This window comes from Chiloscyllium plagiosum, unplaced genomic scaffold, assembly GCF_037043375.1.
Source record: "Chiloscyllium plagiosum isolate Xiang-an unplaced genomic scaffold, Cpla_swu_hap1 HiC_scaffold_46, whole genome shotgun sequence".
NCBI lineage: Eukaryota > Metazoa > Chordata > Chondrichthyes > Orectolobiformes > Hemiscylliidae > Chiloscyllium > Chiloscyllium plagiosum.
This window is the reverse complement of record NW_028270184.1, coordinates 27,830,833-27,843,584: the sequence shown is the minus strand read 5'-3', so window position 1 is coordinate 27,843,584 and position 12,752 is coordinate 27,830,833. Positions and strand designations below refer to the sequence as shown.

General features: G+C 42.4%; 1 protein-coding gene across 1 annotated transcript; it reads left to right on the top strand.

Annotated features, from left to right (window-relative positions):
• Positions 1-5,695: 5,695 nt before the first annotated feature.
• On the top strand, positions 5,696-7,067 carry LOC148136309 (putative G protein-coupled receptor 139). The gene is made up of 2 exons (XM_087983611.1): positions 5,696-5,765; positions 6,139-7,067. Exons 1-2 carry the CDS (start codon positions 5,696-5,698, stop codon positions 7,065-7,067), a joined length of 999 nt encoding a protein of 332 aa, XP_087839737.1.
• The last annotated feature ends 5,685 nt before the right edge of the window (positions 7,068-12,752 follow it).

Sequence of the window (12,752 nt, the reverse complement as noted above, 5' to 3'; positions counted from 1 at the left end):
GGTTTGCTACAGCTCTACATGTTCCTGGTGAGACCACACTTGCAATATTTTGTCCAGTTCTGGCGCCCTACTATAGGAAAGATGTGGAGGCTTTGGAGAGGGTGCAAGGAAGGTTTACCAGGATGCTAACTGGACTGGAGTGCTTGCCTTATAAAGAGAGATTGAATAAGCTCAGACTTTTCTCTCTGGAGAGAAGGAGGAAGAGAGAAGACGTGATCGAGGTGTACAAAATAATGAGAGGCATGTATAGAGTCAATAGCCAGAGACCTTTCCCCAGGGCAGGATGGACTGGCACGATGGGTCATAGTTTTAAGATATTAGTAGAAAGACTTAGAGGGCTCGCCTGAGGAAGGCATTTTACGTTAGAGGTGGTGGAAGCAGAGTCATTAGGGACATTTAAGTGACTGCTGGGCATGCATATGGATAGCAGTGAGTTGAGGGGTGCATACGTTGGATTATTTTATTTTACATTAGGATTAATCCACGGCGCATAATCATGGGCCAAGGGTCCTGTTGTGTGCTGTACTTTTCTATGTTCTATGTTCTATGTACTAGTATCCACCACTTCCTGTAGCAGTCCACTACACACACGCACCATCCTCTGTGTGAAAACGTCGCACCTTAGGTCTCTTTTATATCTTTCCCCTCTCACCCTAAACTTAAGCCCTTTATTTCTGGACTCCTCCACCCCATGGAACGGACCTTCTCTGTTTAGAGCGGGGCTCGATAAGCACAGCAGTTCAGGCAGCATCCGAGTAGCAGGGAAATCGACGTTTGGGGCAAAAACCCTTCATCAGGAATAAGAGCTTATTCCTGATGAAGCGCTTTTGCCTGGAACGTCGATTTTCTTGCTCTTTGGATGCTGCCTGAACTGCTGTGCTTTTCCAGCACCGTTCTAATCTTGATTCTAATCTCATGCATCAGCAGTACCCATTTTCACCCTGTCCATTCGCCCTATCCAAGCCCCACATGATTTTATAAACCTCGATAAGGTCACCTCTCAGCCTCTGACACTCCAGGGAAATCAGTCCCAACCTATTCCACCTCTCCATAAGAGCTTGAATCCTCCAATCCTGGCAACATCTTTGTAAATATTTTCTGAACCCTTTAAAGTTTCACAACGTTTTCCTGATAGGAAGGAGACCAGAATTGTACGCAATATTTCAAAAGTGGCCTAACCAATGTCCTGTACATCCTAAACATTTCCTCCCAAGTCCTATAATCAATGTTTTGACCCATAAAGGTAAGCATACGGAACGCCTTCTTCACTAATCTATCTACCAGCGACTCCCCTTTCAAGGAGCTATGAACCTGCACTCCAATGTGTCTTTGTTCAGCAACACTCCCTAGTACCTTACCATAATCCTGCTAGAATCTTTACCTTTGCAAGCAAATGGTTTATGAAGAACTGGCACTTCCTTCTCCACAAACATCCAGTAAGGTTGGACATTCTGCTACAGCTTTTTTCCCAGCCAATAATGCTTGCTTTTACCACTCCAACGAAATTCACTGATTCATCCTGTTTTCCTACATTGGACTTCCCAGTGCTTTTTCTAAACCACCAACACCGTGAATTCAGATGGCCTACTTTATTGCAGTGTACACACCCAGCCTTTTAACCTCTCTTTTCCCTTTCTGGATTCCCATTGTAAACTGTGGTAATCTATCTTTATTTTCTTCATTGAGGTCTAGTTTGCCCTTGTCACCTGAGAATTTCTCTTGAGCTTAATTTCTATGCCTCATGAATTGAAATTTATGTCGGATTCGAAGTTTTGATTTATTAACCAATTCATAATTATCAGCCATTTCAGCTGCTAATCTTGCTGTTTTAACTCTCTGATCTTCCACGCCAGTCTGCATGACTTCAAGAAATTATCTTTTAATTTCCTCATAAATTATTGTCGCTGACAGTGATATAGGTTGGATCTATTTTAAATGCCTTTATCCAGGAAACAAAATTAATTTGTTTGATCTTTTCAAACTCAATGTATGGCTGACCATGACCCATCCTTATATTCCTGTAACATTGTCTGCAGGCTGTAGGCACATGCTCATATACACTTCAGTATGGCTTTCTCACCCTCTCATACACCCATAATCCCTCTTCTGATAGTGATGCAAATATGTCACTTGCTATATCTACCAACTTTGTTTGGATCATTCAGACCAAATGGTGACTCACCACTTCACTTGTTTAGCCAGTTGCTGAAAAGAAATTAACAAGGCATCTACATCCTCCTCATCAAATCTATGCAGTACATGGATAAATTTAAACAGTTTCCCGCTTCCTCCACCTTCCCGTCTACACTTTCAGGTTGACTTTCCCTTCTAAGTGCCAAGTTGTGAAGATCAAAGTCGATCTCTTTCTCCTTTTCCTCTCTCTATTTCCCTCTTTTTTTTTCCGTGAGGGCATTCCTCTCCTTTTCTTCCTTTACTGTGAGAGTGATTATTTCCTTTTTAATCTTTATTCTGCATATACCGTAATTAAAACTGTTTCAGTTATTTTTTACGTTCGAACTGCTTCATATCCAAGTGAATTCTAGTCAATTCCAAAATTTCTGATGGTGCTTGCTGAAAATGTAAATGTTGAGCGATTTCTGTAATTACTTCCCCTTTTCTCAGACGAAGGTAAACACGACTCCAACTATCTGGCAATTCCAGCCGCCAAATCCAATGCATTTCCTCTGATGCTGCCTGATATGCTGTTTTATTTTTCCAGCAACACAGTCTGAACAGTCCATCTTCCTCAGGTACACTGGCACCACCCCCCACCTTTTCCTCCGCTACATCGATGACTGTATCGGCGCTGCCTCGTGCTCCCACGAGGAGGTTGAACAGTTCATCCACTTTACCAACACCTTCCACCCCTACCTCAAATTTACCTGGACCGTCTCAGACTCCTCCCTCCGTTCCTAGACCTCTCCATTTCTATCTTGGGTGACCGAATCAACACGGACATTTACAATAAACCGACCGACTCCCACAGCTACCTAGACTGCACCTCCTCCCACCCTGCCCCCTGTAAAACCGCCATCCCATATTCCTAATTCATTCGTCTACGCCGTATCTGCTCCCAGGAGGACCTGTTCGAACACCGTACAACCCAGATGGCCTCCTTCTTCAAAGACCGCAATTTCCCCACAGACATGATCGACGATGCTCTCCACCGCATCTCCTCCACTTCCCGCTCCTCCGCCCTTGAGCTCAGTCCCTCCAATCGCCGCCAGGACAGAACCCCACTGGTCCTCACCTACCACCCCACCAACCTCCATATATATCATATCATTCTTTGTCATTTCCACCAGCTCCAAACTGACCCACTGCCAGGGATATATTTCCCTCCCATCCCCCATCAGCATTCCGAAAAGACTACTCCCTCCGTGACTCCCTCATCAGGTCCACATCCCCCACCAACCCAACCTCCATTCCCAGCACTTTCCCCTGCAACCGCAAGAAATGCAAAACTTGCGCCCACACCTCCCCACTTACTTCCCTCCAAGGCCCAAATGGATCCTTCCATATCCACCATAAATTCACCTGCACCTCCACACACATCATTTACTGCATCCGCTGCACCCGATGTGGCCACCTCTATATTGGGGAGACAGGCCGCCGACTTGCGGAATGTTTCAGAGAACACCTCTGGGACACCAGGACCAATCAACCCAACCACCCTGTGGCTCAACACTTCAAGTCCTCCTCCCACTCCCCCAAGGACATGCAGGTCCTTAGACTCCTCCAACGCCAGACCACAGCAACAGGACGGTTGGAGGAAGAGCACCTCATCTTCTGTCTAGGAATCCTCCAACAACAAGGGATGAACTCAGATTTCTCCACTTTCCTCATTTCCCCTCCCCCCCACCTTGTCTCAGTCCCAACCTTCGAACTCAGCACCACCTTCCTAGCCTGCAATCTTTTCCTGACCTCTCCGCCCCCACCCCCATTCCAGCCTATCACACTCACCTTAATCTCCTTCCGCCTTTCGCATTCCCAACGCCCCTCCCCCAAGTCCCGACTCCCTACCTTTTATCTTAGCCTGCTGGACACACTTTCCTCATTCCTGAAGAAGGGCTCATGCCCGAAACGTCGATTCCCCTGCTCCTTGGATGCTGCCTGACCTGCTGCGCTTTTCCAGCAACACAATTTCATTTCCAATAGCTTTACCTTGTTCGCCTTTTGTAAAACCCCCATATCCCCGCCCCCCAGAAATCTGTCAGTGACTGAAAGCCATTACTGCACAAAACACTGTTTCAATCAACCGAATTATACAACCAGCCCAAACGTCACTGACACCTACCACTCGTCTTTGTATCCGACAACACTGAACCCGAAGTGGAATTATAGGATCAATGACAGCTAGAACGCACTTCCTGTTATGGACTTGGCCAGACGCCCTGCAAATATTTTAAAAATGTGGCCTGGCCCCTAAGCTTTTCTAATTATAAAGGAAGATGTGAAGTGGGTGTTCCCGCTCTGATACAATTCGTCAAATCACTCAGCTTTAAGCAAAACAAAAATCATTTAAACACTACACTGGAAACACATCCAAAGGAAAGCAGAATGTTAATTAACCTAACAGTGAAAAACTCCGCCGATCCGATGCAGTAACAATGAATAATTAATTGTTCCAATACAGTAATAGCTGATTAATGGCAAAAAAGATAAATACAAACACAGATTCATACAGGCCGGAGGGAACAACATCCAAAGAGAGAGACTTCAATAGCAAGTTAGAAAAACCTTTTACTGAAGCTTGCAACTCGCCAGCACTCCAGCAGGACAGCTAAACAATCTCGAGGAATAAACTTGAACTCGGCGAACTGGCCACTGCCATTCCATTATTGAACGAGACGCTAAGGCACCTCTGCCTTTCGGACCTCTCCAGGAACAAGCACGAAATGACCTTTATAAACTGACAGCATCGTCACACACTCAGTGCTTTGTATTTATACCACTTCTCTAGTGATGGCTTTGATCCTTAATTCCACCCTCTATTCTTTATTATTAACAGCTCGCTTGAAGATATTTAATGCTTTCTGGAAGGAACACTGAAAAACATTTTGTGCTGTGTGTTCATTCCCAGGCATTCAGACGAATTCGAGTAAGTTTCCGACTTGTCAAGTACGTTTTACTGGCTGGGAGGATGGAATTCAGTCCGATAACTTTCATGTAAAATTAGGGAGGATGTGGAAACAAAATTCTCCAAAGTTGTTAATCTAGTCATGGTCCCTTATCCATTATTCGCAACTCAGTATACAATTTCAGAAACTCGACAATTGCTCGAATGTGATGAGCTACAATACACGTGTGGAGTCAACTGTTGGCAGTTGGTAAGACCAGACCACAGACCATAATGGGATTAATGACAAAAAAAAAACAATTCACAAGGCACGGTTATTTTTTAGAAAGGACAATTGTTTAAATGCATAAATAAGTTAAAATACATGACATTTGGGGTCCAACGCAGAAAAGAGAATGAAAGTGAAGTCTAGAATGCCAGGATCAGATCTTATTTTATTTAGTGTATGATGGAAATAAAACATTCTACATGATTGCAACTAATGTAAGTGATGTGTTGACATAATTGACTCTCTGGAGATGTGATGCATGTATAAATACAGATTACATCTGCCTAATGTTGGTCATACTGCAGCCATAGAAATTCTATTCCGACAGAAGTCATTCATTTTCTGAAATGGAGAAACCACCGATTTTATTATTGAAGGAGATTTATTATCCACTTCTTGCAGCTGTTTGTCTTCCAGGTAAGACATTGAACTTGTTTCTTTCGAGTTGATTTTAATTTATCCGTGTTAATGTTGCATATCATACATTTCCCATTGTCAGTGTTCACATATCATTGTCAAAAACAGTGTTTGAACACCTCTACTTTTTCCCTTTATCTGGAAGCATAGCTGATGTAATAACAACCCTCACAAAAGTGTCGCCTGCAAAGGCTTTTGTTGCTCTTTCGACAGTCTGACAATACCATACAGATAGATGGGACCACATTAAATATGGGTACATTTCCTGTTTTGTAGATCACTCAGAAAGTATTCACATCCTCTTAAAAAGTATCTTCTCCTCTATTTCAAACATGCATTGCAATATTACCGAAATGCTCTGTCTCTTTTTCAGCGAACACGATGACTGTTATAATTATCGTACGAGGAAACTGTGGTCTTTCTAAATGCATTTCTGCTTATCTGGTAGCCATGGCAACATCGGATCTCTTGGTCATTATCTATGATGTTGTCGCATATCGCATTTTGAATTATCATTTTCCTTTTTCCTTCTTCTCCTACACACCTGTTTGCAAGTTCATTATATACATAGGTGCCACCAGTCTCGATTTAACTGTTTGGTTCACCGTTTCCTTCACATTTGACAGATTTGTGGTGATCTGCTGCCAGAAGTTTAAAACACAATATTGTACAGAAAGAACCGCAACTGTGGTATTAATAACCATTTCGGTCCTGACCTTGTTAAAAAATATTCCACTTTTGTTTGCATATGTGTCAGAGCAAATCCTTAATAAAATCCAATGGGGCTGCCAGTCAAGCGTAATTTTCTTTGTTTCATCTCCAGGGATAGTTTTTGTCTGGGTTTACAGCACCTGGGTTGCTTGGCTTCCATTTATCTTAATTGTCTCATTTAATTGTTTAACCATCCGCCGTATTCTAATGGCGAATAGAAGTCGGATTAAACTCCATGGACACAGAAAGGAGAATCAAAGCAATACAGAGATGGAGAACCGGAGGAATTCGATCGTTTTATTGTTCTCAGTATCTGTCAGTTTCATATTGCTTTGGTTGACACGTGCCGCTATTTTGGTCATTACCAGACTGTCAAACCCTAATTATTACCGAGGTGAATTTAACGACTCTAAATATATCGCAACTGAAACGGGAAATATTCTCAAGTTGTTGAGCTGTTTCCTGAACCCATGTATTTATGCAGCAATCCAGAACAAATTCAGAGAGGAGCTGAAGAATGTGGTGAAATCGCTATTGAGACGAACTTTCAAATATATTTTTAAAACTGTGGACAAGGGAAATGTATTTTAGGGGAATCTTTTTGTAGCTGAGACTTAATTTCATCTCGTTTCCCAAAATGGAGTTCTCTTCATCCCCCGGTAGTTAAAAACAAAATGATTCACGCAGTTATTTCATGGATTATCGAACCCCTAAATTCGACATGTGCAATCATTTCTGTTTAGTACGATGTTTGGTTGAATTGTACAAATTGCATGTCCTTTCAAGGATGATATCTTCAAACTCAGGTATCAATGTTTAACAAAAAAGACTTGAGCTGTGATATTTTACACAAATATATGAATCTATTACTGATACCGGGATCAGATACTGAAAAATGTGTTGCTGGAAAAGCGCAACAGGTCAGCCAGCATTCAAGGAGCAGGAGAATGGACCTTTCGGGCATCAGCCTTTCTTCAGGATTCCTGCAACACATTTTTCAGCATCTGATCTCCAGCATCTGCAGTCCTCACTTTCCACCGTGATCAGATGCGTCAGGTTGAAATTGTCTGGAAAAGGAAATCAAAGATATTTCCGCCTCAAAATGAGAGACTGGCGATTTTTATGCAAATTTTGCAAGAAAGACACTTGATTTTCCGACATGACTACACACTGAAACGCCACCCTCAGCAACTTTCAACAGGCACAAATCAAACCAAGGAACGTCCATTCTTGCCGTCCTGGTTATTGCATGATAAGAAAAAAAATATTTTAACAGATGTAGCAAATAACCTCTGTCAATCAGCCCACAGTGTACACAGGTATAATGCTGTTCTGTGCTGTACTTTTCTATGTTGTATGTTCTAAACCCGCATCCACTGCTTCTTCTGGATGTTCATTCAACAAGCGAACCTTTCTTTGTGTAAATTAAAATAAATGACCTCATGTCTTTTTAGAATCTTTCTCCTTCCACCTTGAAAATTTATATCCTTGTCTTGATCTCCTCCAAGCTAGGGAAAATGAATTTGTAATTCACCTCATCCATATGCATCATGATTTTATAAACCTCTTCAATGTCAGCTCTGAACCTCTCATGTTTCAGTGGAAAAGTTCCTGCATATCCAATCTCCAGTTATAATACAAACTCAGTTCCCGGTAACATCCTAGTAAACCTCTTCTCAGCACTCTCTAGCTTGATAAATCCTTCCTAAAAACGGGAGGACAGAACTCGCACAGGAAGAGGCCTCCCCACATCCTGTGCAATCTCAAAATAACGTACCAACCCCACTTCTGACCAATGATGGCAAGCTTGCTACACACTTCTTAATTACCCTATCAGTGTGTGATGGAGACTTGAAAGAATTGTTTACATGATCCTTGAGGTCTCTCTGTTCAACAAGATTACTGAAAGACCAACTTTTAACTGGCTATGGCTTGCCTTTTTTATTTTATAAAATGCAATTTCTTGCATTTTCCAAACTAAACTCAATCTGCCACACTTCAGCCCATTGGCTCATACAGTCATAGATTCATAGAGATGTACAGCATGGAAACAGACTCTTCAGTCCAACCCATCCATGCCGACCAGATATCCCAACCCAATCTAGTCCCACCTGCCAGCACTCGACCCATATCCCTCCAAACCCTTCCTATTTATATACTCATCCAAATGCCTCTTAAATGTTGCAATTGTACCAGCCTCCACCACATCCTCTGGCACCTCATTCCATACACGTACCACCCTCTGCATGAAAATGTTGTCGCTTAGGTCTCTTTTATATCTTTCCCCTCCCACCGTAAACCTATGCCCTCTAGTTCTGGACTCCCTAACCCAGGGAAAAGACTTTGTCTATTTATCCTTTCCATGCCCCTTACAATTTTGTAAACATCTATAAGGTCACCCCTCAGCCTCCGATACTACAGGGAAAATAGCTCTAGCCTGTTCAGCCTCTCCCTGTAGCTCAGATTCTCCAACCCTGGCAACATCCTTGTAAATCTTTTCTGAACCCTTTCAAGACGCACAACATTTTTCCGATAGGAAAGAGACCAGAATTGCACGTAATATTCCAACAGTGGTCTAACCAATGTCCTGTACAGCCGCAACATGACCTCGCAACTCCTGTACTCAATACTCTGACCAATAAAGGAAAGCATACCAAACGCCTTCTTCATTATCCTATCAACCTGCGACTCCACTTTCAAGGGGCTGTAAACCTGCACTCCAAGGTCTCTTTGTTCAGCAACAGTCCCTCGGACCTTACCATTAAGTGTATAAGTTCTGTTAAGATTTGCTTTCCCAAAATGCAGCACCTCGTATTTATCTGAATTAACCTCCATCTGCCACTTCTCAGCCCATTGGCCCATCTGGTCCAGATCCTGTTGTAATCTGAGGTAACCCTCTTCGCTGTGCACCACACCTCCAATTTTTGTGTCATCTGCAAACTTACTATCTGTATCTCTTATGTTTTTATCCAAATCATTTATGTAACTGGCAAAAATATGAGGGCCTAGCACCGATCCTTCCGGCACTCCACTGGTCACAGGCCTCCAGTCTGAAAAACAGCCCTCCACCACCACCCTCAGTCTTCTACCTTTGAGCCATTTCTGTATCCAACTGGCTAGTTCTCCCTTTACTCCATGAGATCGAACGTTTCTCATCAGTCTCCCATGGGGAAACTTGTTGAACGCCTTACTGAAGTCCATATAGATCACATCAACTGTTGTGCCCGCATCAATCTTATTTGTTACTTCATCAAAAAACTCAATCAAGTTTGTGAGACATGAATTCCCACAGACAAAACCATGTTGATGATCCCGAATCAGTCATTGCCTTTCCAAATACATGTACATCCTGTCCCTCAGGATTCCCTCTATCAACTTGCCCACCACCGAGCTCAGGCTCACCAGTCTATAGTTTCCTGGCTTGTCTTTACCGCCCTTCTTAAACAGTGGCACCACGTTTGCCAACCTCCAGTCTTCCGGCACCTCATCTGTGACTATCGATGATACAAATATCTCAGCATGAGGCCCAGCAATCACTTCTCTAGCTTCCCACAGAGTATTCGGGTGCACCTGATCAGGTTCAGGGAATTTATCCGCCTTTAACCGTTTCAAGACATCCAGCACTTCCTCCTCTGTCATCTGGACATTTTGCAAGATGTCACCATCTATTTCCCTACAGTCTATATCTTCCATATCCTTTTCCACAGTAAATACTGATGCAAAATATTCATTTAGTATCTCCCCGATTTTCTGTGGCTCCACACAAAGGCCGCCTTGCTGATCTTTGAGGGGCCCTATTCTCTCCGTAGATACCTTTTTGTCCTTAATGCATTTGTAAAAACCCTTTGGATTCTCCTTAATTCTATTTGCCAAAGCTATCTCAGGTGCCCGTTTTGCCCTCCTGGTTTCCCTCTTAAGTATACTCCTACTTTCTTTATACTCTTCTGAGGATTCAATCGATCGATCCTGTCTATACCTGATATATGCTTCCTTTTTCTAACCAAACCCTCAATTTCTTTAGTCATCCAGCATTCCCTTTATCTACCAGCCTTCCCTTTCACCCTGACAGGAATATACTTTCTCTGGATTCTCGTTATCTCATTTCTGAAGGCTTCCCATTTTCCAACTGTCCCTTTACCTGCGAACATCTGCCTCCAATCAGCTTTTGAAAGTTATTGCCTAATGCGGTCAAAATTGGCCTTTCTCCAATTTAGAACTTCAACTTTTAGATCTGGTCTATTCTTTTCCATCACGATTTAAACGAATAAAATTATGGTCAAAGTGTTCACCTGCCCTGCCTTATTTCCCAAGAGTAGGTCAAGTTTTGCACCTTCTCTAGTCGGTATATCCACATACTGAATCAAAACATTGTCTTGTACACACTTAAGAAATTCCTTTCCATCTAAACCTTTAACACTATGACCCAAGTGATCAACAGATCTATTTCTCATTTAGATAACTCTCTTCACTGTCCATAGTACCAACAATATTATTGTCATCTGTAATGTTAGAAACCATGCTTTCGATATTATCATCGAAATCACTTGTATAAAAGACTAACAAAAGTGGATCCCACACTGATCGCTGTGGGACACGGCTGATCAAAGACCTTCAGTCCCACAAAAGAACTCTTCAGTATTCTGACAAATTACATTATTTAGGGACTACGATTCATAACAAGTCGGAATTTGGGATATTTCATATTGTGCTTCTCCTAAGATGGCAGCTCATATCTTTCTTCCATTGTGAAGATGACTTCTCATAGTCATACCAGTCCAGTGGGAGTTTGGCTACACTGTAACTCACTGCTTCATTCAACTACGAACACAGTTTAAATAGAACGGGGAGGAAAAGAGTGAACGACATAATGAATGTTGGATATTGGTGCCCTTTGTGAAATGACAGGATTTTCCTCATAATACTTGTATATTTTGCAATCTCATTTATCAGCGATTGCAGCAGCAATTTAATTGGTAAAATCTTAACTTGGGAAAACAAATCGAGAATCAGGTAAACCACCGTGCTCACGTTGCTCGTTGAACTGTCGTCAATAAGTTACTTGGTGCCAAATGTACACTATCATAAGTGTGTTATTTTCAAAGTTAAAAAGATTTTGTTCTCACAATGAGTGAAAATCAACCATCCAATACAGGTGGCAAGGGAAACTTTGTAATCCAACCACATGAGTCGCTGTTCCATGACCACACACCAAAAGGATTAATAAAAGTAATTGGCAAAGAGAAAATTAAAACGTGACCTTAAAAGTATAATATAACAAAAATCCCTCATGCAAATACAATTATTACAGGAGGGAGTTCTCATTAAGACACCTTGTACCAGCACCTGTAATTAATGATCCCTTCATCGAGCAGTCCTGATCAGGCAAATGGTAATTAGGTTATCAGATGTGAAGGAAGACACAAATGACCTGTACAATAGGGACGGATTACATCTAACTTGGAAGGGTGGAAGGGGACTAATATACTGGCAGGAAGATTTGCTAGAGGTACTCGGGAGGACTTAAACTAGTAAGGTGGCGGTGGTGGGGGGTGGGGGGGGGGAGAGGCGGGGCGGTGGTGGGACCAGGGAGATAGTAAAGAAAGAGATCAATTTGAGACTGGTATAGTTGAGAACAGAAGTGAGTCAAACAGTCAGGGAAGGCAGGGACAAGGTAGGACTAATAAATTAAACTGCATTTATTTCAACGCGAGGGGCCTAACAGGGAAGGCAGACGAACTCAGGACATTGTTAGGAACAGGGGACTGGGATATCAGAGCAATTACAGAAAAATGACTCATGGATGGCAGGACTGGCAGCTTTATGTTCCAGGATACAAGTGCTACAGGAAGGATAGAAAGTAGGCAAGAGAGGAGGGGCAGTGGCATTTTAGATAAGGGATAGCATTACAGCTGTGCTGAGGGAGGATATTCCCGGAAATACATCCAGGGAAATAATTTGGGTGGAACTGAGAAATAAGAAAAGGATGATCACCTTATTGGGATCGTATTATATATCCCCCAATAGTCAGACGGAAATTGAGAAACAAACTTGTAAGGAGATCTCTGCTGTCTGTAAGAATAATATAGTGGTTTTGATAGGGGATTTTAACTTTCCAACATCGACGAGGACAGCCATAGTGTTAAGGGTTTAGATGGAGAGAAATTTGTTAAGTGTGTTCAAGAAATTCTTCTGAATCAGTGTGTGGTTGTACCTACTAGAGAAGGTGCAAAACTTGACCTACCCCTTGGGAGATAAGACAGGCAGGTGACGGAAGTG